The sequence below is a fragment of the Psammomys obesus genome, unplaced genomic scaffold (assembly GCF_907164565.1).
Source record: "Psammomys obesus unplaced genomic scaffold, mPsaObe1.curated_primary_1811, whole genome shotgun sequence".
NCBI lineage: Eukaryota > Metazoa > Chordata > Mammalia > Rodentia > Muridae > Psammomys > Psammomys obesus.
The window spans coordinates 14,432,233-14,459,676 of NW_026592666.1; the positions used below are offsets into that span (position 1 = coordinate 14,432,233).

At 45.5% G+C, this 27,444-nt stretch overlaps 1 protein-coding gene across 2 annotated transcripts; it reads left to right on the plus strand.

Moving 5' to 3' along the window:
- Positions 1-515: 515 nt before the first annotated feature.
- Mx1 (MX dynamin like GTPase 1) lies at positions 516-27,202 on the plus strand. Of its 2 annotated transcripts, none has more exons than XM_055614854.1 (14): positions 516-574; positions 3,774-3,900; positions 7,945-8,137; positions 9,099-9,236; positions 9,843-9,997; positions 10,230-10,368; positions 10,834-11,032; positions 15,670-15,748; positions 16,179-16,301; positions 16,704-16,845; positions 20,080-20,238; positions 20,804-20,880; positions 24,942-25,187; positions 26,629-27,202. In XM_055614854.1, exons 2-14 carry the CDS (start codon positions 3,802-3,804, stop codon positions 26,857-26,859), a joined length of 1,980 nt encoding a protein of 659 aa, XP_055470829.1. In that variant the 5' UTR covers positions 516-574; positions 3,774-3,801; the 3' UTR covers positions 26,860-27,202. The 2 variants fall into 2 exon arrangements, with proteins under 2 accessions (XP_055470829.1, XP_055470828.1); XM_055614853.1 differs by having other exon boundaries at positions 559-637.
- Positions 27,203-27,444: the final 242 nt, after the last annotated feature.

Consider the following 27,444-nt stretch of genomic DNA (forward strand, 5'->3'; position numbering starts at 1 on the left):
AAGTGGAGTAAAGTGCAGCAGGGCCCCTGTCCTGCCCCGTTTCTCCATGAAGGCCAGAGCCTGTCATGCTCACCAACCTTGCAGAAGCAGTGTGCTCAGCCCTCAGGACCTGCTGCCATAAGGTGGCCAGAAGGGCTGGCAGGGTTCCTTGGCGATTCTTGGGATGGTTTGTTTCTGGCCCTTCCTGGAGCAACTGGAATTGTCCAGAGAAAAGTGAAAATTAGTCTAGATTTGTGTTCAGCTGAGAGAAGGTCTGGCTGTTGAAGCAGAAGATGCAGCACAGAGCTGGGCAGGTCCTGAGGGAAAGGAGGCGGCCATCCCAGCTAGTGTCCATATAGCAGGTTTTGGTGGGTTGAGTGCAAAATATGCAATTTCTGGACCTTAGGACCCAGCCAAAGGCCCCTTAGGTTAAGTTTCATTTCTGATCTCAGTTTGTGTGTGGTGGGGGTGGGATGGAAAGCAAATTCAGGTCATTTCACTAAGTTTCAGTTTTCCCTTGGAAGGGGCGGAGTCAGCACTGCTTAAAAAGGCCTGAGCCCGGGCAGCTGCACACTCTGTCTCCAAACCAGGAGTGGTGAGTACTGCCCAGGATTCTGTGCAGGGATAAGGGATGCCTCCCGGTTCTTTGTAGACCCTGGTGAGCAATGCAGGGAATTTCTTGGTGCTATTACGGTAATGGGGACAGTGACAATTTGTGTGTGATGTGGTTAGTGGGGGTGGGGTAGCAAGCTTAGACAATCTCCTACATTTCAATTCTCCCTGGGAATGGGTGGAGCCAGCACCGTTTAAAGAGACAGACACTCTGTCACTAAGTGGGAGACTGGTGAGTATCACCCAGGACCTGGGGTACATCTTGTAGCTCAGGGCTAGGGGATGTCTCAGGTTCCTTGTAGATCCTGGGGGGCACTGTGGGACATTTCTTGGTGCTATTAAAATAAGAGGGTCAGTGACAGCGCAGGTGTAGCTGCTAGGCTAGACATAGTGCCCCACCCAGCTGCTGATTCTAAAGGCAGTCTGAAACAGTATTTCTGCTAGGAGGCAGCAGGAGAGGCTGGGGTCCTAGAGGTCTCCCAGGTTTGGGGCTAAGGCCTAGGTGAGAAGTTCCCTGCTGCATGGGCCAGGAGCCAGGGGAAAGCAGATGGAGGTCTCCTGTTAAGGATGGGAGGAAGCCAGGAGACCCAGGGGCAGGCTTTGAAGTGCAGGCAGGAGCCTGCTTTGGGGCCTTGCTGGAAAGGCTGATAGAGAGGATCTGTGTGGAGAAAAGCATTTGTCTAGGGTCTTCCCAGTCCCTAGGCAGGAGATGCTCTGAGTAGTCTGAAGACCCCTACCTCTGTCAGAGTTGAGGGTGTCCCTCAGACCTTAGATTCTCAAAGGCTCAACTGCAGGGGTACCTGGAGGGCAAAAAGCTGGGAGAGGTAAAGGCTCTGAGTCTCTCTGCCATTTTAACACTCTGATGGACCTGGGAAGGCTCCCACTCTTAGGATCTCAGAGTTTTTCAGGACAGGCCTGGTAGGGGCTTGTTAGGGGTTGTGACATTAAAAGGATCTGAATTCTAACCCCAAAGTTGTCTGAGAATGCATTCCCAATAGGGGAACTCTGACACTGGAATCTTTCTTCAGAATAACTGATAGATGGCATACAGAGTCCACAGGCAAATGCTTACTGCTTACTGAAAAGTAGAAGCATAGCCAGCCAGCCCGCCCAAGGACAGCAGGTATGAGCACAGGCCTACCTGGGCAGGAATGCTGTTTACTTGTGTGTGCCTGACCCTGACCTTTAGGTGAGGGAGGAGCCTGCATGCAATGTGGTGGGGCTGCCCTTAAGGTCTCTGTGCAATGGGATCTGCAGTGGGAAAGAGCTAGGAAGTGAGGAGACAGGAGCCAAGGATGTCCTGAAACTCCCCTGAAAAAAACGGTTGATGTAGTGCTGGGAGCAGCTTCTGCTTGACTGGACCAAGGTCCGGATGGGCAGATGCACCTCGGGTTGACAGTGCAGCTGGCTGCCCAGAGCACAGAATGAGCAGAAAAGGGTGACCCTTGAGGTTGCTCTGCTGCTGAGATCCACCAAGTCTCAAAGATGACTCAGCAGAATTGTACATGCTTATGATTTGCAGACAGAACATGGGGGTTTAGATCTCAGAAAAACAAAAAGAAAAGGAACAGGCTCCCTAAGCCCTGTTTTGACTGGTCACTAGGAATCTCTGCCATGGAACACAGGCCTGGGGACCAGTGGTATTCCTTGATTGTACAATGAGCCTAATCTAGACAGTCATGGATCAATAGGTGAGGTTCAAGCTGAGAGTAAGAAAGTGTTCACTCTGGAGCCTGTCTCAAAAAAAAAAGCACCAGATTGATTTCCAGAGTGGTTGTACTAGTTTACGTTCCCACCAGCAATGGAGGAGGGTTTCCCGTTCTCCACAACCTCTCCAGCATGTGTTGTCACTTGAGTTTTTGATCTTGGCCATTCTGGTGGGTGTAAGGTAAAATCTCAGGGTCGTTTTGATTTGCATTTCCCTGATGGCTAATGAGGTTGAGCATTTCTTTAAGTGCTTCTCTGCCATTCGATATTCCTCTACAGAGAATTCTCTCTTTAGCTCTGTTCCCCATTTTTTAAGTGGGTTACTTGGTTTGTTGCTTTTCAGCTTCTTTAGTTCTTTATATATACTGGATATTAGTCCTCTGTCAGATAAAGGGTTGGTGATGATTCTTTCCCAATCTGTAGGCAGTCGTTTTGTTTTGATGACAGTGTCCTTTGCTTTATAGAAGCTTTTTAGTTTCATGAGGTCCCATTTATTGATTGTTGCTCTTAGAGCCCGTGCTGTTGGTGTTCTGTTCAGGAAGTTGTCTCCTGTGCCAATGAGTTCTAGGCTGTTCCCTGCTTTTTCTTCTAACTGATTTAGAGTATCTGGTTTTATGTTGAGGTCTTTGATCCACTTGGACTTTAGTTTTGTGCAGGGTGATAAATATGGACTATTTTCATTTTTCTGCATGTAGATATCCAGTTGGACCAGCACCATTTGTTGAAGATGCTGTCTTTTTTCCATTGAATGGTTTTGGCTTTTTTGTCAAAAATCGAGTATTCATAGGTCTGTTTGTTTATTTCTGGCTCTTCTATTCGGTTCCATTGATACTCCTTTCTGTTTCTATACCAATACCATGCAGTTTTTATTACTATTGCTCTGTAGTACAGCTTGAGATTGGGGATGGAGATACCTCCAGATGATCCGTTGTTGTTCAGGATCATTTTGGAGATTCTCCATATAAAGCTGAGAATCTTTTTTTCAAGGTCTGTAAAGAATTGAGTTGGTATTTTGATGGGATATGTGTTGACTCTGTAGATTGCTTTTGGCAGGATGGGCATTTTCACAATGGACCTTTTGTTTTTAATATTTTTATTTTATGTACATTGGTGTTTTGTCTGCATGTATATCTGTGTGAAGTTGTCAGATCCTGGAGTTACAGACAGTTGTGAGCTGCCATGTGGGTGCTGGGAACTGAACCCAAGTCTTCTGGAGAGCTCTTAACCACTGAGCCATCTCTCCAGCCCCAAAGATTTTATTTATTTATTTTGTGTATGAGTTGTCTATTTGCATACACACCTGCACGCCAAAAGAGGGCATCAAATCGCAGTATAGATGGTTGTGAGCCGTCTATATATGTGTTTTCTGGGAATTGAAGTCAAAACCTCTGGAAGAACAGACAGTGCTCTTATCAGCTGATCCATCTCTACAGTCCTTTCCAGGGCTTTCTAACTTATAATCCTCATTTACATAGAGTGCCCAATTGTAAGAAGAACTAGAAGATGGTTCATAGCACAGAAGAAAGCAGAGGCCCTGCTTCAGACACCTCATGCATTGACCTATTGATCAATGGAGACACTGGCCCAGGAGAGAACAACCAGGTATGACCCATGTCCGTCTGAGGGCTGCTGCTTCATGTCATACCCCCTGGAGATGGGGATCTTCCTGGGGCAGGATGCACATGTGTGTCTTCTGTTCACTTTGCTTGTGCCAACATGAGACCAATGGCCCTCTCTTGTCCTTCACTGAATGTGTCCAGGATGCCATCTTTGTCTGGGAAAGGTGGTATCATTAGGGCCCCAGGAAGTGATGTGCTGCCCCCTGCCCATACAACCTGTTGGGACTCACTGCGACTACCTCCTGGAAGAAGCCACTTGGTGTCTATTTTCAGAGAGTTGAGATCCAGTGTTGCTGGAAATCAAACCTGGAGTCTGGAAGGAGGCCCATCAGCATGGTCCCACTTTGACCCAGTCACTGTCTTGTCCCACCCCGTGGGACTCAGTTATTCGTGGGGGCGAAGGGGGTCAATCCTGAAAAAGATGGGGGAGAGAGAGAAAGGACACAAGCAGACGGTTGCCGGTCAAGTGTCAGCTTTATTGAACTTTGGTGTTTCTTTTAAAATGTGGTTTTGGCAGGGCGGGGGAGAGGGGCGAGAAAGGGAAGTAGTAGTGGAAAACTACCAAGACCCTTGGTGGGAAGTTCCCAAGGCTAAGAAGGTGGGTTAAAGAGTTACAAGGCCCGAAGATAACATCGGTGGTCACATCGGTGGTTACGGATGTGTCCCAAAGCAAACAGTTTTGGGAACAATGGGTTGTAAGAAGCTATGGCCTGCTGGCGCCCGGTGCTTATCTGGCAGGTCAGGCCCTTAGGAAGGGTCCCAGGGCTTTGCTCCCAACACTGTCTGACGTTGGGACAATCTCCCTTCAGCAGAGACATTCTGTCTTCACATTGGGATTCTCAGCATGGCTATTGAAAAGAGTCAGTACAACTGAGTTGTTACTAAGAACTGTGTTGTCATTCCCTTTTTGGGACATTGGGCAGCGTAGCTGCCTGTCTAAGTAGAGCTTAACACTTTAAAAATCAGTATTAAGAACAGTGTCAAAGGTCACAGGCAATGAAAAGGGGCTTTGTCTCTCCATCTCCCTAAATCACTGTTTGTATTTCCTTCTTGCCAGGTTATAACCCTCAAAGTGAAGGGCAGAAGGAACTCAGACCCAATGTATCAGTCAGCTTTTTGTTGCTGTGATCAAGTTCCCAACAAAATCAACCTGTAAAGGGGAAGTTTTATTTGGTTCACAGTTTCAGAGATTACAACTGATTACAAATAACAATTAGGACTCTTTCAAGGCCCTGTAATTGGAATGAGCTAATGGTGAGACGAAGTTAAATTATATAAATGCAGGTTTATAGGGATCAGAGTGGGAGGGGAAGCCAGAAGGAGAGAGAGGTACATAGGTGCAGAGAGAGGAGTGGGGAGAGGAAGGGAGAAAGTGAAGAAGAGAGAGCAGGAAGGGGGAAAGGGTGAAGGACCAGGAGGAAGCAAAATGTCTGAATTATATAGTGAAGGACCTCTGGGAGAGAGGAAGTCCCACCTGTAGGTAGAGTGGAGAGTATGCCAGTCACACCCTGAAGCAGGTATGGCTCTAACAACAGCCATGCCTATTAGGTGACATTGGTCTACAATGCTGATGTCTAATGTCTGGGGTCCAAGTTCATTTCAAAGCCATGCAGCCAATGATGTCTACCGACCCTGTAGTCCCCAATTCTTCCAATCCCACCAAGAACAACCAGCTAGGAACCAAACCTTCACAAGGAGGTCTTTGGGGGTGCTTCATATCTAAATTCATATGTACTCACACCCCATGCTTTGGGAGCAACTGGCCTTTTCTGACCAGGAAACAGGCTACCTATGGTCCCTCAGCACAACTTCTAGGCAGATAGGATCTGATTTTAGATTTCCGTGTTTCCAGGCCTGCAGTAGCAGCGTAGCCTCCTCCTCTACACCCTCAGACACAATGAGTAAGAGTCCTAGTGCTGGAGCCACCTGCTCTAACAGGCACAGGTGTGCTCTGTTGGAGGATCAGGTGAGATTCTTGCACCTCTTGGGAGCACAGTTGTTGTTAGCAACAAAGCCCCAGGAACCCGGTGCACCGCTGCTGCAAGTCCTGGGGTGTGGAGCACTGTTGCTAAAATCCTTTCCCTGGTGGAGACAACATATGCATCTCCTTCCAAGGCCCCAAGGACAAACCAAGGTGAACGTGAGTAGGTTTATTAGGCTTCCTTGCAGAGCAGTAGGGAAGGGTTTACAGCAGGAATGTGGTGTCCTTAAAGTGACAGCAGAGAAAGGTCTGTATCAAGGCTGTGTGGAGGAAGTTCCCTCCCCTTACCCCTTCTCACATAATATCCTCTGGCCTTCCCAGAGGAACAAGTCCATGTGCAATTAGAGCAGAACTGCACACAACTGGGAAAAGTGGGCACTCTTGAAAAATTCCATGACCCTTTCCACCTTCCTCCTGTGAAGGAAGGTCAACAGTCTACAGAGCTGCAAAGGAAATGTTTATGTGACGGTGTAGAAAGCTTCAGCACAGGCTACAGCACAGGGAGCAGCTTGGGGAGAGACAGGCACATGGGACTGAAAAGCAAGGCTATGGTTGCCCAGAGCCTGGGGCAGAGGGGCCTGCTGGAAGGAGAGTGCTGGGTAGGAGGTGAGGTGTGTCCTGGGCCTGGCAATGGTTGTTTCCTTCACCTGCGGGTGGGGGCACCTGTACATTACTTTATTGCTCTTTCTATTTTATCAACTGTTGTGAATTGATGGTACAAGGGCAGGAAAACAATGTTGCCAGGACTCAGACTTCCTGCTAAACACCATGGGCATGGTAAGGTCTCAGACCCAGCCACCCAGCTGGTGTCCTGGGCATGCTCAGTGGAGTCAGACCAAACTGGCTAAGGAGTTCTTGTCAGTGTCATCTGTGTTAGGCTGAAACCCAGTTATCTTAGTTTGGGTTTTCATTGCTGTGAAGAGACACCATGACTAAGGCAACTCATATAAAGGTAACATTTAACTGGGGCTGGCTTACAGTTTCAGAGGTTTAGTCCCTTATAACCATGGCAAGAAAATGGCACCATGCAGGCAGACATGGTGCTGGAGGTGCTAAGAGTTCTACATCTTGATCCAAAGGCAGCCAGGAGACTGTCTTGACGCAGCCCCTCCAACAAGGCCACATGTATTCCAGTTTGGCCACACCCACCTCCTCACAGTGCCTCTCCCTATTACCAAGCAGCCAAACACAGGAATCTGTGGGGGCCTAACTTATTCAAACCAACATACCAGTATCAATCCTTTGTCAGATATATGCTTTGCAAACGTTCCCTGGCTAATGCCCTTTTTCTTTGTGCTGACTTTATGAATTTTTGTCTTAATTGTTCCTTTTGAGTCATTTCTAAGAAATCAGGACCTAACCCACATTTGTAGATTTTGTGTTGTTTTCAAGAATGTCTATTTTTATATCTTTTCCACCTAGGTCTGTGATGGATCATGAGTTAATTCTTTAGTTGCTCAGTTACATTATAGCCAGACCTCAGCTTTCCCTCCCTCCTTTTCTCTAAACCCTCCCCTTTCCCCATCCACTTCTCCATTTCTCTTCAGAAAAGGACAGGCCTCCCATGGGTATCAACCAGCCATGGCATATCAAGTTGCAGTAAGGCTAGGGACCTCCTCTTTTATTAAGGCTGGATGAGGCAACCCAGTATGAGGAAAGGGTACCAAAAACAGGCCACAGAGTCAGAGACAGCCTCTCCTCCCACTGTTAGAAGTCCCATAAGAAGACCATGCTACACAACTGTAATTTGTATGCAATTTGTGCAGAGGGTCTAGATGAGTCCCATGCAGGGGTCACAATTGCATGCTCCATCACTGATAACCAGGAGTATGTGGCACCTGCTTGGCCATGCATAGTAACATGGATCCTGTCTCTTTCACCATCAAGAGAGAAGAATCAAAGCTTTTTTATTTCCTCAAGTATATTTTTAATAATTTCTCACTGTTTGGGGATTCTAACAATATGTATATTGTTCTTGAACTCTGTTGGCCTTGCTGGAGCATTTCCAGGAGAGCATGTCCTCACTCTCACTTTCCCCTCATCTAGGACTCTGTGAACAATCTCTGCAGGCAGTATGAGGAGAAGGTGCGACCTTGTATTGACCTCATTGACTCCTTGCGGGCCCTGGGTGTGGAGCAGGACCTGGCCCTGCCTGCCATCGCAGTCATCGGGGACCAGAGCTCAGGGAAGAGCTCTGTGTTGGAAGCCCTGTCAGGAGTGGCCCTCCCCAGAGGCAGTGGTAAGAGCTCAGTGCTTATTGCCTTGGTAGGCCGTGGCGCTGGGATTTCAGAGATAGCAACAGATATCCTCCAAGTTCTGCATACACAGCAAGATGGAGATCAAGGCATAGCTTCCCATGAGGTCTTCCTGTTTGGCTTTCCTCTGTGCAGGCTTCTCCCTCTCACAAAGTCACCAGTCTCAGTGGTTAGGGCTCTGCCCGCAATGCTTCTCAAACCCTTTATCAGCCTAAGTGACTCCTTTCAGGCTCTGTATCCAAAAAGTCACTGCAGGTGTTGGGGCTAAGGATGTGTGCTGGAGTTGGGGGACCTCTCAGTCCAGCGCATTCTCCTATTTTACATTTTGTGAGTCACTTGGAAGCAACAGTTTGTGGAAGCTCTGACTGAATGGTTAGGTCCCTAGCCCCTTCCTTTGAGGTGACTGCTCCCTTCAGAGACGAGACTGATGTCCAGGTTAGTGTTGCTACTTAAACTCTATGGCTGAGAGAGCTGTTGACCACTCAGGGAGAGGACAGAGCCAATGTGGTTCAGAGACCCTGGGAAAATGCTGTGGATAAGGCAGGAGTTAGAAGGAGACCAAGCAGGGGTGTGATGAGGTGGCCTGAGGGACACAGTGACTAGGATGTGTAGGGGCTAATAGAAGGTGTCAGGCATGTTAAAGGTCTCTCCTAGGTCCCCATGGAGCTGAGGGGACCACAGTGGGAGGAACTCTCCCAAGGGCTCCTTAGCTACTAGGCCAAGGGGTTGGTAGCTTTTACCCCAAATGCATAAACATGACCGGGGTTCCTATTCCCAGAAGGAGGCCTGAGGTCACTCTGGGCAGGGAGCATCAGAGTGAGGCCAGATGTTTCCATTCACACACTGCTCTGATAAGTGTGTGAAGGTGTGAGCATTTTTAGCCTAAGGCCCCATACTGGGCTGTGTGCAGCCGAGCACTGGATTATCACAGAGCTCATCGCATAGGTATTGTCACCAGATGTCCTCTGGTGCTGAAGTTGAAGAAGCTGGAACAGGGAGAGGAGTGGAAGGGCAAGGTCACCTACGGAGATGTTGAAGTGGAGCTCTCTGATCCTTCACAGGTGGAAGAGGCCATCAACAAAGGTGAGCATACTGTTTGTCCCTTGTTCTCTGACAGCCTGTCAACACTGTACCTGGAGTCAGAGGGGAAGTGCTGAGTCATGCTGAGTGCTGAGTCAGCTGTCAGGACCTTGTTCCAGCTGAAACCCCCTCAGACCTGCTGGCACCCAGGACCCCTGGACAGAAGTAGCTTTGCATTCCTTCTCTGTGGCCGTGGCACAATTCCTCACAGAATGCCTTTTTTCTCTCCTGATTTAGAATATTTTGTCCTTGGTCAACTTTCCCTATAATACTGGGATATTATTGTGATAGAGACAAGGGGTGACAGACAGGAAATAGAATGCCACATGAAAGGGCCAAAAGTAAGACATATGGACCTGCCCCAGTAACCTACTTACTTCCTCCAGTGTGGTTCCACCTCCAAAAGTGTCTAGAAGCTCAAAATATAACCAGCCAAAGACCAACCCAAATGTTTAGTACAAGATCCTGAGTTTGAGGGGAGAGGTGTCACTGCATAGCTAAGGCATGCTTTCCCAGAGTTCCAAGGAATAAGATCCCTTCCATCTGCCTTCAAGTCTCACTATGCTACTCCACCAAGCTTGACCATGCTATCTTTTTCCTCCTTTCCAGGTCAGAACTTCATTGCTGGGGTAGGGCTGGGGATCAGTGATAAGCTCATTAGTCTGGATGTCAGCTCCCCACATGTCCCAGACCTGACTCTGATTGATCTGCCTGGGATTACCAGGGTGGCTGTAGGCAACCAGCCTGTAGACATAGGACACCAGGTAAGACTTTAGACTCTACTCTGACACATACTGCTGCAAGAGGCACTGGAGTATGTCAAGGGCGGGGTCTTAAGATGGACCTTGTGAAGGTGGGAATAAGACTGGATGACCAGCATTCACTACTGAGGGGTGCAGTCCATGGAAGCTAGGGCCTGAAGGAAATGGATGCTCAGGACCATTTCACTCTTGATCCCATCTTCATAACAAAGTGTCACTATCTCATTTCTTACAGATCAAGAAACTCATCAGGACATACATCCAAAAACAAGAGACCATCAACCTGGTGGTGGTCCCCAGCAATGTGGACATTGCTACCACAGAGGCCCTGAGCATGGCTCAGGAAGTGGACCCTGAAGGGGACAGGACCATAGGTGAGGAGAGTGGAAGATAGCAGTGGTGTGTAGGTACAGGTGGGACAAATCCCTTAGATCCAGATGGACCAAGCTTAGGGCATACTCAGGATCCCACTGAGAGAAAAGGACCCCTCATCTTGTCTCCCTGGTAGGAAAGGCATGAGGAACCAGAGGTAGGCAAGCATGGGCTGAAATCACGAGCTTAGGAGCCATGATAAGGTCCATACAGAGTGAAGGATGAACATTCACTGCCTCTCTGGGTGGTGGCCAGATGTGCAGGGGAGGAGTCTGCGGCTGATAGAGGGCTTCGTGTCTTCACAAGGCCACCTGCACATGTCTCTGTGGGTGGGTTTCCACCTCCATGGGTTTTGTATAGACCTTGTCTACCTCAGTCAAGGGTGGGTTCCTGGTATCCAGTGAGAGCTGCATTTCCTGCTATATTGGGGCAGTGTGTGTCCTCTGATTTCAGTGTCTGTCCTTCAGGGATCTTGACCAAGCCTGATCTGGTGGACAAAGGCACTGAAGAGAAGGTTGTCGATGTGGTGCGGAACCTGGTATGCCACCTGAAGAAGGGCTACATGATAGTCAAGTGCAGGGGTCAGCAGGACATCCTGGAGCAGCTGAGTCTGGCCGAGGCTCTTCAGAAGGAGCAAGCCTTCTTCAAAGAACACCCTCATTTCAGGTGCCTCTACCGTAATGCCCCATGCAGTGAGAATTGCTGGACAAGAGCAGACCTAACATGAGAGGTGTTTGTGTAAAAGCCTGAGGGCAAGTGCAGCTTGGGAACCACTGTAGAACTTTCCTGAAGAAAAGCAAAATGCACAAAGTAGTCCTTAAAGAGTAATAAGTAATGAAAAAGAGGAGGGGACTTGCCAAAGTACCACAGTCAAATGGCACAGGTACCAGAGTCACAATTAGAGCAGAGCAGAGGAAAAATAAGAGACCCAGAACCCAACTGTGCCTTTGACATGTCATAAAGGCAGTACTGAGCTGTGCTGGGTGTCAGTTTAGCATCCATGGTAAGAATGACTGTTCCATATCTGCAGAAATTATGCCAGGCCCTTGCTTGATGCACTACATCCAGGCAGCAACGGGCGAGACAGCAATAGACACAGGTGTAAGAGCTGGGCTTCCAAAAGCACCTGCTAATGAGGGCTTAAAAACCCCACCAAGACTTTTGGAACTCTAGACTAGAGAAACATTCTCCTTGAAAAGAAAAGACTGTCCTAATCTTAATGGGAACTCTTAGATTTTTTTCTATTTAGAATGATGATGGCTGTAGGTGTGTGTGTGTGTGTGTGTGTGTGTGTGTATCAGCTTTATTAGGTTGAGGCAAGATCTCTCCATTCCTAGCTTCTCCATGACTTTTGTCATGAAAAGGATATTGGATTTTTGTCAAAGGCTTTTTCTGTGTCTAATGAGATGATTTTAGGGTTTGTCTTTGAGTTCATTGTGATGGATAATATGAATTGATTTACATATGTTGAACCATCCCTACATCTCTGGATGAAAGCAATTGGTTGTGATGAAGATTAGATATGGTTGCCAGTATTTTATTGACAACTTTTGCATATTTCTTTATCCAGGAGAGTGGTCTGTAATTTTCTTTTTTTGTTTTGTTTATATCTGGTTTTGTTATCAAGGTAATACTGGCTTCATGGAGGAGAATCTGGGAGCTATTTATTTTCTATTTCATGGAAAATATGAACAGTGCTGATGCAAATTTCTTAAAGGTCTGATAGAATTCTGCAGTGAATCCTTCTGGTCCTGGCAGTGTATTTCTTACTGCTTCAATCTCATTCCTGATTAAGAATCTGTCTAAACTGTTAATTTCATCTTTGCTTAATTTTGGTATGTTGTATGCATCTAAGATTTCATCCATGTCTTTTAGGCTTTTAAGTTTCAGGAAATATAGATTTTTACAGTATGTCTTTATGAGTTTCTGCACTCCATTTAAATCTGTTGCAGTGGCTGTCTTTATATTTCTGATTTTATTAATTTGTGTTCTCTCTTTCCATTCTCTCTCTCTCTCTCTGTGTGTCTCTTTTGGCTAATTTGGCCAAGGATTTGTCAATCTTGTTTTATTTTTTCAGAGAACCAACTCTCATTTTATTGATTCTCTGTGTGTTTTTTCAATTCTATTTCTCTGATTTTGATTATCTCTTCCAATCTTCTGTTTGGTGGTGGTGTTTGCTCTTGATTTTCCAAGGCTTTCAGGTGTATCAGTAAGTTATTAATTTGTGCTATCTTTGATACACTTATGCTGTAAATGTTCCTCTTAAGACTGCCTTCACTATGTCCCATAGATTTTTATATGTTATATTTTTATTTCCATTCAATTTTTAGATTTAAAATTTCTATTTATTTATTATTTTGGTTTTCCAAAGCAGGATTTCTTTTCATACTCTGGCTGTCCTGAAACTTTGTGGATCAAGCTAGCCATGAACTCAGAGATCTGCCTGTCTTCAGCTTCCAAGTGCTGGGATTAAAGGCATGTGCCATCACCACCCAGAAAATTCTTGAAATTTTAAAATTTCCACAGTTCTTCCTAATGCAATCATTATCCAGTAGTGTGTTGTTCAGTGTTCTTGAGTTTGTGTATCATCTGTCATTTTTATTGCTGTTGATACATAGCTTAGTTCTGTTGTGATCATATAGAATAAGGATGTTATTTAAATTGTCCTATATTTGTTGAGACTTGATTTTGGAGAAAGTTCCATAGGCTGCTGAGAAGAATGTGTATATGAATATTCTTTAGTGTTTGAGTAGAATTTCTATAGATATCTGTTAGGTCCAATTTTTTTTTTGTTTTTATTTTTGAGAAAAGGTCTATCTGCTGTCCTGGAACTCACTATGTTGACCAAGCTGGCCTCCAACTCACAGAGATCTGCCTGCCTGAGGAGTGCATCACCAGGCAAAGCTCCATTTAATCTCTGACATTATTTAACTGAAATGATTCTGTGCTTAGCTCTTGTTCAGATGACCCTTCTATTAATGCAAATTGAAATAAAGCTGTAGTTTTACATTTAATAGAATTTTAAAATGAAATTGGTAGCCCTGCTTTTTAGTATCTGTATGTTTAAGATTGTAGTATCCTCTTAGTAGATCATTCCTTTGATAAGTATAATGTGCCCCTCCTTATCAGTTTTAGGTTGAAGTCTACTTTATCAGATATTAGAATAGCTAACCTGCTTGTGGCCTAGGTCAATTTTCTTATTATGAGGTTGTCTATCATTGATAGTAAGCTGTGTTTTCTGGAGGCAGCAAAGAAGGATTATGTTTTCAGAGTCAATCTGCTAGTCTGTCTTTATTGGGGAACTGAGAATTAAAATTCAGCGTTATTATTGATGGATGTGTGCTAATTCTTCCCATTGGTTTTGCTCTGTTAGGTTTGGTTTTGGTTTTTACTTTGAGACAGGGTTTCATTATGTAGCTCTGCCTGTCCTGGAATTCACTGTGTAGACCAGACTAGCCACGACCTCACAGAGATCTGGGTAGTACCATGACTGGCTTTGTTTTTGTTTTTATGGTATTCTTTGACCACTTTTGATAGACTATCATGATGTCCTTTTCTTCAGGTCCCAGTATTTCTTTCAGGATCCTTGGTAAAGCTGGATTAACAGCCTTAAATTCCTTAAATTTGGTTTTATCATGGAAGTTTTTATTTCTCCATCAATTTTAGTAGATAGCTTTGTTGGGTATAATAGTCTGGGTTGACAGTTGTGCTTCTTCAGAACTTGCAACACTTCTTTCCAGGCCCTAATGGCTTTAAGACTTGCCATTGTATGCAAGCCTTTAATCCCAGCATGTGGGAGGCAGAGGCAGGTGGATGTCTATGAGCTGGAGGGCAGCCTGGTCTATTGAGTTCCAGGACAAGCAGGGCTATGTAGAGAGACCCTGGTTCAAAAAACCCAGAGCAAAACAAAAATTTTCTTTGTTTCTATTCTACCACAGTTTGTTTGCTTGTCTATCTGTTTAAATAAATTGACCACTGTAGAAACTGAAGCTTCAATAAGAGTAAGATGTCACTTACAGGCAGGAGGATCTCTTACTCCCTCATGCCTTGTATCCTAAGGCATAACAGTATACTGTGTGAACAGATTTTGGTAGTACAGGAATAGTATAGCTTCATCCTTTAAGAGCTCATGGCTTAAATTCTTTCTTGGGGTAGGGTGTATCTCCATACACATCATACATATGCAAATAAATGTCAGTGAATTTGTGTAAAGACCTGAATCTATATGTAATGTATTTTCTTGTGTATTATGAATGTGTGTAGCCTATATGGAAGGATGTATACTAATATCATACTAATATGTATTATGCATGCATATTACAGGTACTTTCCAGGGTACTGCTTGAGGTTTTATAATAAAGACATGAGACATCTATATATAAAGCTGTACAAAGCTGTTAGCCTGTTTTCTGGGGCAGTCCCTCAGCTAGCCATCTAGACTCAACTGGCCTTCCCTGCCACTGTGTTTCTACTACTTGGCTCTTTCTACTACTTCCCTGTCCTGCTCCTGATCTCCCTCTGCCCCTGCTCCAGCCTCCAGCTCTTTATTCATTAAAAAACACACTCCTTTTTCATACCAAAAAAAAAAGCTCTTAGCATAGTGGGAGAAGCTCCACAGCTTACTCACTCTGAACCAGTCCACAACAGGACTATGTTCTTGCCTATACCACAGTGTTTTGGCCAGACTGAGGGCCATGTGACATCCCCCACAGCAGCTGTTTTTTTTAACATGGTAATTTCAGAGAATCATCTTTATGGACAAGTGAGGAAGTAACAAACATTTATATATAGAAAGCAGGTATTGTGGCCTACAGAAATGACAATACAATATGTCCTGCCAGCATCTGGAACTGTACAGCAATTAACAGTTGCGAATTCACGAACACACCTTCATATCTAGTTGATATGATATGTGTGGGGGCAGGTCACTCCAGGATGTGTGTGTGTTTACTCACATATCACACATGGAAGGATGTGTTGTAAACTTGTGTGTGTTCATGTGTATCACGCATGAAGGGGACATATGTGCTATGATAACATACCTGTAGCTGTGTGTACATTTTTTGGAGAGCATATTTTACTGTGATTATTGCGTGAGCTGAGGGGGACCATTGCAGCCCAATGTGGAGCTAGCTGAGCTGATTCCCTACATCATTCTACAATCCCATCTCTGAGTATTCCATGAGCATCAATCTCAAGGTACCTATTCACTGGCAGAACCCAAGCTGGCTCCTACCTCCCACAGCAGGCTGCAAACATGCTCCTGCACAAGTCTGATAGGATCCTCTCTCCTGTTCCCTCAGAATTCTTCTAGACGAAGGGAAGGCCACAGTGCCCTGCCTGGCAGAGAGACTGACCACGGAGCTCATCTCACACATCTGTGTAAGCCGGGTTGGCTGTGTGTTCCTCAAGCTGAGCTGGGACTGGGACAGTTCTAGGCACACAAGCTGGCCAAGAATTCTTTGCACAGACATGTTGTGTTGGGAGTTGGTGACTCTAGCATCAGGAGGCTTTGTGCTGGTTCCTGCTGCTGTCATCCTTAGGTTCTGGGTGGCATGGCTGTAAGTACCTCATTCTGGAGTTGATCATGAGAGCTTGAGTTCGAGACAGGCTCTTCATACAGAAGCCAAGTTCAGTTTTCTATGGTGGAGTCTGCATCTCAAACTGTCTTAGTTCTCCACATGGGAAAATTGTCTCAGGATTTCAGAATGTTACCCACTTATGGTATTATGGTGACTTTGTAGAATAGGCTTGGGGCCCCTTTGCATTCCAGTCTATATTTCTATGTTCCATTTACCTCTTTCCATTTCAGAAATCTCTGCCTTTGTTAGAAAATCAAATAAAGAACTGTCACCAGAGGGCAAGTGAGGAGCTGCAGAAGTACGGTGCAGACATACCAGAAGATGACAATGAAAAAGCCTACTTTCTCATTGAAGTGAGCATTGTCCATTGTTCTGGGCATGATGATTGCATCACTCTCTACACAGGAATCTCTGTCTGGTGCTCTTCAAAACTCATGCCTCCAAAACTTATGGAGATGCATTCTGACCATTTAATGTTAAAAAAAGGAGTCAAGACAGAGACCATGGTTGAGTGTAGGATAGAGATAGGGGGCATTTTTCTTTCATCTACACTGAGATAAGAGTTTGCTCTGAGGATTTCAAAGAAGAGGGGTAAGGGAGATATTTCCTACTGCAAAAGTCCCTTTTCCATACTGTTCTGCTGGGCTCATGAGGATGAGGTAGCTCTCCTGCCTTCAGGGGCACAAATGTCCTTTTACCACCTTGACCCATGCTTGAAAGATTTCTGCTTATATTGATATTTTTCTTCTTGACAGAAAATCAATGCTTTTAACCAGGACATCATTGCCATTGTACAAGGGGAAGAGAATGTGGGGGAAGGAGAGTGCCGCCTATTCACCAGGCTCCGAAATGAATTCTTGTCATGGAGTAAGGAGATTCAAAAGAATTTCCAAAAAGGTGAGTATCTTGGTCGATCTGTGTTGCCATTCTTAGCAGTCTGACACTCTACTGTTATAGACAATAAAAGTCCATCACTCACAGTTCTCAATGCTTGGAAGTCCCAGGACAAAGCACCAGAAGAAGATGAGTGTCTGATGGAGGGCTCCCTCTCTGCTTCCAAGATGGCACCATCTAGCCTGGTTCTTGTGAGGAAGATAAGAACCAGATTCCTATGGCCTCTGTTCTGAGAACACACATCACTGTATAAGGATGGGCCTATCATGTCCTGGTCACTTCATAAAGGCTCACTTTTCAATATCAGTACGATAGTAATGAAGTTCTACTTATGAACTTGGGTAATACATCAGATAGGGAACTGACAACAGACCAGAGAACATAGACATCAAAGTCAAACGGTGAACTACGGAGTTTTATTGGGTTTACTTGTAGGGCTATGGGTGATCACAGGCACAGAAATGACTCAAAGACAGCTATATCTTCAAAGCCCACGTGAGCATAGATGATGACCCATGAAATCTGGATCATACTGCATAGCCTGCAGGCAGCTAAACAGATTATACAGTGTTATTTCTTGGTAATTCAATTGGTCTGAGCCTCTACCAGGCAGCTTGACTTGTCTATGCTTCTTCCAGGCAGCCCAACTTATCTGAGAGTAACTCTCAGCAGTCCCTATTGTTTATATACACTTGAGAAGGAGGCCTAGTGATTCTCATCCATTTCAGGGACTTCCTAAAGTCACTGAGTTGTTTACTTCCCGAGCTTCCCAGAGGGATGTAGTATTTCAATTCCCTTAGAAGCATTCTGGTTTTTGTTTTGTTTGTTTGTTATTGTTTTCACCTCCTTTCTAACATCCTGTGCCTTATGGTACTTCCCTCCAAAATGGAAAGTTCTAATCTTGGAGGGAACTGCTGCCTATCCAGGGCCTTCAGCCTACAGCATCTTAATGTGTTTCATCATGGCAATGAGAAGATAATATGCAGCACTCTACCTCTGCAGTGTCCCACTTCTACATCTTCATATCTTTAGAATCTGAAGCAAGGAAAAGTGTTATAAATCTGTTTTTGATCACATTTCATTGTTGCTATGAATGATGTGAATTCCAAGGGACTTTGCCTTCCTTGAAGGGGCTCGATGAACCAATCAGAGGTTCAGACTAACAGATTCTCTTGCTTCTGAGTGGCAGATATAGAAAGTGGAATGTTCTGTCTCTGCAGGCCACACATGGAATCCGTCAGTCCCTAGTGGAGGCTGTGGCAGATGTTCAGGTTGGATAACAATGTGCTTTTGCAGAGAGACTTATGAGACACTTATTTAAAGGCTGTGACTCTATATCCCCACTGTGCCTACCATTTCTGCTGTGCACAGCACTACTAAGTCACTGAGGCCAAACACCATAGACTCTGTAGTGCGTCCTCACTCCAGGGAAGAGCCTCTGTCCCATTTCAAAACCGCAGAAGTGTCTGCCACTACATCTGAGAGAGCAGGGCCTAAAGAACAGAATATGAAGCAGCTTTACAACTCCAAGATGCAAGAACAAGATCCAGTCAGAAAATGGGCAAAGTACTGTAAAAAACACTCCAAAAAGGAAATACACAGATGACTAATAAAACATTTAAAAGATGTATGACCATTGACCACCAGAAATTCAAATTAAAACACAGGGATAAGTTGTGTCCCAACTCCTAGGGAAATTAGAATCCGAAAGGCAGATACTGGCTGGTGCTGGAGAAGAGGCAGGGAGAAAGCAAGCCCCGGTGCACTGATGGGAATTGCTGTGGATTGCAGGAGTCACCCCTCTGAAAGCTGAACACACACTGTGCACTTCCACTCCCAGTGGGAATTGGAAAGATGTCTACAGGAAATAGACAACAAACAAGTCCTCTTGCCTTGAACCTGACATCTTCTCCCCATGTCTTCACAAATCTTCTCTCTAGGTATTTCTATGTCCTTGTCAGTTCCTGTAAGGGCACAGACTCAGTGGATTAGAGACCACCATAACACACTCCTCTATATGCAGTAAGTTCTTCTAAAAAGATCACCTGTAGATAGTCCCACCCTGAGGTGCTGAGTGGTTATCCCACAGCACAAGGATTTTGAGGAAGGCAATTCATCTCTTAGCATCACTCAGTGGATTATTTCAACCCTCACAGAAGGAGTGGAGACAAAAGGTGCAAGGCTAATGAGCCTGGATGACAGGATGCTGAGTGAAAACCATCAGTCACAGGGGCCTGGATCATGTAATTCCATTTCAGAAGCACCTAGAGTGTACAGATAGTATAGACAGGAGGCAGAGCACAAGCTGCGGAGCTGGTGAAGGAAGAAAGGGAGGCACTAATTAACTGCTGGTGAGAGCAGTGCTTCCATGGGTGTCTGAAACTCTGCAGAATCAAGGATTAGGCTGTAGAGCTTAACTTCAACTCTCTGGATATATTTAGAGTCTTGTATATTGAGCTGATCTTTCTTTTAATTAAAAAAGTGTTCTTTGGAGACTGGAGCAATGGCTCAGTGGTCAAGAGCATTGACTGCTCTTCCAGAGGAAGGAAGGCCTGCTCTTCGGTACTCACATGCTGAATCACACAGCCATCTGTAACTCCAATCCCAGGAGATCTGACACTCTTCTGGCCTCTGGAGGCCCTGTGTAAACAGGGTACATACATACATGCAAGCAAAACACCCATACACATAAAATGATAAAACGTCAATATGACCAGTTCATCAGAGAGGCTGAGGCCATCTGAGTCTGCTGCCCACTTCCAGTAAGAGGGAAGAGGAACTAAGTATTTTGTCTCTCAGGAGGGGGTCAAATTGCATTGGGGACATCCAGGTACCTACTTGCCCTGTCACTCCTTGCTGAGGAGTGCCTCTCTACCCACCCAGCTCATGATGCTGTCTAAGGGCCACAGGGCTTGGTGAGCCATGTGCTCTGGCCCTTCTTCTATGGTCTAAATCCAGCTGGATTCCTAACCCTGCACACTCAAGGTCTTTGAGGCCGTGTCTTCCTCTGGTTCCCACCTGTTGGGCTCTGCCATGGTCTCTCGCCCTTGATTGTGTCTCGGCTGAGCGAAGCAGTGTTGAGACTGCATTCTTCCCTGTAACCCTGAGTATTTTTCAGTTTGCAGACATTTCTTTGCTTCACTTTATTTTGGTAAAATCAGAAAGTCTGAATGGGTTTGTTTAGAAAAATCTGCAAGAGCGCTGTATAAAACAACTAGCTGTCACCTCCTGCTGTAGGTTATGACGTTTTATATAATGAAGTCTGGACATTTGAAAAGCAGTATCGTGGCCGAGAGCTGCCAGGATTTGTGAACTACAGAACATTTGAGAACATTATAAGAAAACAAATCAAAGCCCTGGAAGAGCCAGCTATAGAAATGCTACATAAGATCACTGGTGAGTGCTACACTGGGTTGCTGCTGAGTGCAGTACAGGGTCTCACAGAGGAATGCTTTTACTGCGTTCGGCCATTTTATTTCTAGACCTCACAGCATCTTCCTGGGCTGGTTCTAGGTAGGTGGCAGGTTTTCTGTGCTCGAGATGACGTTGTGGTATTCAGGAATTTAGTCCATTCTGACCCAGTGAGCACAGGGATTTGCTCTCAGAAGGCAAAGTCACCTAACCTCTTAAGCCCTTAGCTTAAGCCTGTAAAGGGCACAGCCAGAGTCCTTCATGCAAGATGATGACCACCCTTCTGCAGATATCTATCTATCTATCTATCTATCTATCTATCTATCTATCTATCTATCTATCTATAAATATAGATAGATATGGAAAGATATAGATAGATACAGGTATTTGTGAAGCCTGGCTGTACCTCCCTCTTCATTGGGCAGGGAGAAGAGAAAGGAGAGAACAGGAGAGCACACACATACCTCATCACCCCTGCCCTGCTTTTGCATCTATGTGAACACATCTTACCCCTTACCATGTTAAACTCTTTTTTTTTCTCTTCAATCAGAAATGGTACGAGTCGCCTTTACAAGGGTTTCTGAAAAAAATTTTCAAGAGTTTTTTAATCTCCACAGAACTACCAAGGTAAAACCAAACATGTATTTTTTTTTATTTATTAAAATTTATTCACTTTTTTTCTTTTTTTTAATTTTTTATTAATTACACTTTATTCATTTTATATCCCCCCATAAGCCCCTTCCTCCTCCCCTCCCGGTCCCACCCTCCCTCCCCTTTCTGCATGCATGCCACTCCCCAAGTCCACTGATGGGGGAGGTTCTCTTCTCCTTTCTGATCTTAGTCTATCAGTTCTCATCAGAAGTGGCTGCATTGTCCTCTACCATGGCCTGGTAAGGCTGCTTCCCCCTCAGGGGGAGGTGATCAACGAGCAGGCCAATCAGATTATGTCAGAGGCAGTCCCTCTTCCCATTACTATGTAACCCACTTGGACACTGAACTGCCATGGGCTACATCTGTGCAGGAGTTCTAGGTTATCTCCACGAATAGTCCTTGGTTGGAGTATGAGTCTCTGGGAAGTTCCCTGTGTTCAAATTATCTTGTTCTGTTGCTCTCCTTGTGGAGTTCCCATCCCCTCCAGCTCTTACTATTTCCCACTTCTTACATAAAATTCCATTCACTCTGCCCATCAGTTGGCCATCAGGCTCAGCATCTGCTTTGACAGTCTATACTGCAGAAGCTTTCAGAGGCCCTCTGTGGCAGGTTCCAAGGTTGTTTCCTGTTTTCTTCTGGCTTTCAGAGGCCCTCTGTAGCAGGTTCCGAGGTTGTTTCCCATTTTTTTTGTCTTCTGATGTCCATCCTCTTTGCCTTTCAGGATGGGGATTGAACATTTTAGTTAGGGTCCTCTCTTTTGCTTAGTTTGTTTAGATGTACAGATTTTAGTGGGTTTATTCTAGGTTGTATGTTTATATGAGTGAGTATATACCATGCGTGTCTTTTTGCTTTTGGGACAACTCACTCAGGATGATCCTTTCCAGGTCCCACCATTTACCTGCAAATTTCATGATTTCCTTATTTTTCATTGCTGAGTAATACTCCATTGTATAGATGTACCACAGTTTCATTCTTCAGTTGAGGGGCATCTGGGTTGTTTCCAGCTTCTGGCTATTACAAATAAAGCTGCTACAAACATGGTTGAGCAAATGTCCTTTTTGTGTACTTGCGCCTCTTTTGGGTATATGCCTAGGAGTGGTATGGCTGGATCTTGAGGAAGTGCTATTCCTAGTTGTCTGAGAAAGTGCCAGATTGATTTCCAGAGTGGTTGTACAAGTTTACATTCCCACCAGCAGTGGAGAAGGGTTCCCCACTTCGTTTTGATTCGCATTTCCCTAATGGCTAATGAGGTTGAGCATTTCTTTAAGTGCTTCTCTGCCATTCGATATTCCTCTACAGAGAATTCTCTGTTTAGCTCTGTTCCCCATTTTTTAAGTGGATTACTTGGTTTGTTGCTTTTCAGCTTGTTTAGTTCTTTATATATACTGGATATTAGTCCTCTGTCAGATAAAGGGTTGGTGATAATTCTTTCCCAATCTGTAGGCAGTCGCTTTGTTTTGATGACGGTGTCCTTTGATTTACAGAAGCTTTTCAATTTCATGAGGTCCCATTTATTGATTGTTGCTCTTAGAGCCTGTGCTGTTGGTGTTCTGTTCAGGAAGTTGTCTCCTGTACCAATGAGTTCTAGGGTATTCCCCACTTTTTTTTCTATTTTAATGTGTCTGGTTTTATGTTGAGGTCTTTGATCCACTTGGACTTCAGTTTTGTGCATGGTGATAAGTATGGATCTATTTTCATTTTTCTACATGTAGACATCCAGTTGGACCAGCACCATTTGTTGAAGATGCTATCTTTTTTCCATTGTATGTTTTTGGCATCTTTGTCAAAAATCAGGTGTCCGTAAGTATGTGGGTTTATTTCTGGGTCTTCTGTTCGATTCCATTGATCCACCATTCTGTTTCTATGCCAGTATCATGCAGTTTTTATAACTGTTGCTCAATAGTACAGCTTGAGATCAGGGATGGAGATACCTCCAGAAGATCTGTATTTTTAAAGCACAGTGAATATGATGGTAGAGAATAGGTGTTTTGGATTGAGACTATTTCTGCTTTTCTGTGCTTGTTTGGAAAAGGCTTAAGCTCCTGCTTTAATCTTATTGATGAGATTTCTGGTGCTTTTTGGCTAAAGTGGGGGCAGGGAGAGGAGGGAGAAGTAGGCAGGATTCAGAGATGAATGCTAACACATGTCGGGGGGCGGGGCTCGCAGGCCTGTATTCAGGAAGACACTTCTGACGTTGAGTGAAAGATGTCAGATGTGGGGCTCAAGGGGAGCATTGAGATAAATTGTGGGAAGTAAGACATTTATTAAAAGAGTTGTTAGTGTCATGGACAGACAGACAGACCACCAGTAGCTCTGAGGAAAATCAGACCCCAGGGCCACAGGCACCCTGGCAGGTGTCTGAAGAGGGATCAAACCCACAGAACAGCCTCAGAGTCCCTATTTAATAAGTCTCTTAAAGGAGGAAGGTTTTATAACCGTGCAGCCAGGCTCTCTGATACCCCAGCAGGCAGAAGGGAAAGTAATGAGGGAAGGGAATCGTGGCCACTAGTAATCACCAGATAGCCATCAGTAGCCTGTTGATGTCCTTTGATATGTGTGATGTGTCTTTAACAACTTATTTCCCAAGGTGAGAAATCCAGGCATCTGGAAGCCTTTTGGCTTATTGGGCTAGCTGATACTCTGTGAGGTTAAGGAAGAGAAGAGCAGCTGGACTCTAAGGGCCAGAGTAGCAGTGTGTGCTGGATTCTAACAGTGAGGTGCTAAGTATGAAACTGTGTCTGCTGAGAGGGAAACACTGCAAGGGGAAAATGCCTCTACCTCCACAGGGACCGGCATGGCCAAGAAACTCAGCACCTGCCCAGGCAGACAGGTCCTGCACAGGTGGCTATTGGCTCTGCCGTTCTCCAGCCTGGGCTACAGCTAGGATGTCTGATGGGCCTGTTTCCCCAAAACAGGAAGAGTGAGGCCTCCCTGGAAGGTGTGGTAAATGGGAGATGCATCTGGGGCACAACCAGCTTTAAATAGATTTCCCCTGAAACGGTCAGGTCAGGATGCACTCTAGGTGAAGGTGGTCCTCTATGACTGTCCTGAAAGCCCAGGACATGACACCCATAGAATGACTGACCTTAAAGCAAGCCCTTCTAATCTGCACATTCTCTGGTGGAAGCTACCTCCTTACTGTAGATATCAAAGCTGCTCAAACAGCAAGGAGAGTGGCTGGGTCAGAGATGAAAGTCCATACATGTCCCCAGCCCTTGCCTAGCTGTATTCCTTCTCTCCTTGTTGTGATAAGAACAACTTGATAAGGGTTTATTTGGACTCATGGTTTGAGGGGGTACAGTCTATTACCCTGTACCCTGTACCCTATCCAGGAAGACAGGGAAGTAAGCAATGTGAGCAGATGGTCACTTTGCTCTGTTTGGGAAAAATAGATGAATGCTCATGTTCAGAAGCCCAAACTATAGGATAGCACCATCCGCATTAGGCTGGTTCTTCCATCTCAGTGAAACATCTCTGGAAAAACCTTCTCAGACATGCTCAGGGGCTCATTTCCCTGAGTGATTCTAAATCTACTCAAGGAGCTGGAAAGATGGTTCAGTGGTTAAGAATGCTTATTGTTCTTGTACAGGTCATGGGTTCAGTTCCCAGTACCCACATCTGGTGGCTCCATTCATTTGTAACCCCAGTTCCAGGGGATTCCAGCAACTTCTTTTGGCCTCTGTGGGCACTTACATGAATATTATATGCACAAACACAGGTAACACACACATAAATAAAATAAAGAAACAAATCTTTAAAAATAAAGATGGACAAGTGTCAAGTTGACACTGAAGATTGACCCTTGCAGAAGGGGGCTACACACAGCTGGCTCAGGCTTCCCCTAGTTTCCACCTTCAGTTCAGGAGACCTCTGCATAGATGAGCTGAGCAAGGGGGAACAGAGACTATTTCCAGGTAATGACTGCTTTTGTGTCTTCCAGGTGACCAGACTCCATGGACCTGCTGCGTGTCCTGTGTTCTTACTCCATGGTAAGCATTTCTTGATGATTGTCGCCTTGTGCTTCTCTGTCCTTGCAGTCCAAACTTGAAGATATCAGATTAGAACAGGAAAAGGAAGCAGAGAAGTCTATCCGACTTCACTTCCAGATGGAGCAGATCATCTACTGCCAGGACCAAGTTTACAGGGGAGCCTTGCAGAAAGTCAGAGAGAATGAAGCTGAAGACGAGAAGAAGAAGGCGAAAACCTTTACCGCCTCTCAGTCCCAAGATTTGCAGAACTCATCCATGGCTGAGATCTTCCAACATCTGAATGCCTACCGCCAGGTAAATGTGTGAACACATTTGAACTGGGTTTCGGGCTGCTTGTTCCCTTTGTGTGTCTTTCTGTGTAAGCTATGAGTCTGCAAGGAGGCTTCAGGACAGCTCTGTCCTGCAGCTCTAGGGGAGACTCTTTTATGGCCCATGTGACTCTGACTGCATGACTTAGACTCTCAGAACATCAGTGTTCTTCTCTGTAAGATGTGGTTTCCCCATCCTGAGAACAAGTGATAGCTAGGGGGCCATTAGCACAGTGATGGGGTACCATGCATTCATCAGGTGGAAGCCAGGTCCCAACACCTGTTTGGTGGACCACACATGATGTATAACCCAGGTACAGAGGGTCCTACTCAGTAAGAGCCACAGGGACCTGGAAACATCATGGTGACCCTATAGTGTTCAGACCTCTGTCCTAATCACTGGCTGCTAGAACCAGCCTTGTCATATGTCCAGTCCCCTGGCTCCTGGATCCTATGGCCATATACCTGTAGATATCAGGTTTGCTATATGTCTCTGGGACTCTGACAACTCCAGGACCTCAACAAGTGGGGTAGCAGAGTTTTTCTCCTTCCTGTCTGGCTTGTTTCTCAGAGTGTAATGTCTTCATTGTCCCTACAAGTCATAGCATTATCAGGGCTTTTTTTCGTCTGCAGACAACATCTATTCCTTTTTGCTAAGGCCGTATTCCTACCCAAGGCAATCATGACTGGCTACCTGGGGTCTCTGTGCCTTCTATGAGGCCCCTATCTCTGTACCTCACTCTTTCCCACTGTCATTTGGAGATAGGCCAAAACCCCGCTCTCTGTGGTCAGAGAACACATAACCTGTGTCCTGCTATGACTTGAAATTTGTGCCCTACCTGTGACCATGCACTTGCCTGGCATCTTCTTATTCTTGTGTTTTATGACACATCTATTACCATCTCCAGAGGGCTGTGGTCATGGTATTCTTGTATTCTAAAGAAGGAAATGAGTACCACAGAGGCACCTTGCGAAACCACCAGCATGTGTCATATAACTGAGAGTCATCCTGTCTCAGGACGGGGAGAATCGGGCTGACAGCTAGGAGAGGATAGAGCAGGCGGAGACTGACTTTCTTCAGCAGTTCATTTAGGATCTGCCTAGCCCTGCTTCCCTGCTGCCTACAAGTCTGGGTCTTAGGACAGGCAAGCAATGCTCTGAGCAGAGGGGTCAGCCATTTGGAAGTGGAGTTGGGATGTCTGTGGAGTGTGTTCCATTACATATTACTCTTTTCCATTGAAAGTCCATTTGGTAGTCAGAGAAATGGATGGAATCCAGAGCCTAGCTGCCATCTTAGACATGCTTTGCCAGGACACTGAGGGGCCTGAGGGAGGCCTGTATCTGCCGGTCTCACTACTCAGAAATGACATGGTAAGCTCAGGTTCCCTGCGCCTCTCCCTGAAGCTTTCTGTGTCTCCCTCTTCTAGGAGGCTCATAACCGAATCTCCAGCCACATCCCTTTAATCATCCAGTATTTCATCCTGAAGATGTTTGCTGAGCATCTGCATAAGAGCATGCTTCAGCTCCTGCATGAGAAAGATTCCTGTAGCTGGCTCCTGAAGGAACACAGTGATACCAGTGAGAAGAGGAAATTCCTGAAAGAGCGGCTAGCAAGGCTGTCCCAGGCTCGCCGCCGACTAGCCAAATTTCCTGGTTAGTCTGGCTCTGTCCTTCCCTGTGTCTCCTGGACACTGATTCCGGGACAGAAGAGCTTCTGCCTTTCTTTAATCCCCTGGCCTGGTATTGGTGTAGCAGTCAGATGGAAAGGGGAGCTCTCTACTCACTCTGAGATGAGGAAGAGGCTCTCCAAACATAGGAATTAGAAGGGTAGAGGATGCCATTTTTCTCACAAGATAATGGCTTCCCCCTCAGTATCTTTTCTACCTTGCCCTCTACCTTTTCAGAACCCTGCTTTTGTATATCCTCCCAGGAACAAGTATCTGATGAACAAATGGGCCATGGTTTTGAGAGCTGCATCACTAATAAACTGCTTTTCTCTGACTCATGTTGAATTGGAGGAATTAGTGGTGGTAGTTTTGAAGGTTAGAAGATACACAGAGTAGGTCCTGTTTGGGAGGGCACAGGGTGGCTAGTTAACTCTGCCCAGCTCCCACCTGGGAGCTGTGGCTATGCAGCTGGCCTCAAGGCACCCCCTCTGCATCCTTCCATCCCCCTCCACCCCCAATCCTCACCCCGAAGCAGGCAGTTCTTGAGGTCGTCAGTTTTTCTGGATGTCTATAAAA

Bases quoted from the DNA above. Each gene is read 5' to 3' on its own strand.
- Mx1 (XM_055614854.1), top strand. From the start codon at position 3,802: ATGGTTCATAGCACAGAAGAAAGCAGAGGCCCTGCTTCAGACACCTCA. The intron at 15,749-16,178 runs GTAAGCCGGGTT...TTTCCATTTCAG, and splicing joins AGCTCATCTCACACATCTGT to AAATCTCTGCCTTTGTTAGA. The intron at 20,239-20,803 runs GTGAGTGCTACA...CTCTTCAATCAG, and splicing joins AATGCTACATAAGATCACTG to AAATGGTACGAGTCGCCTTT.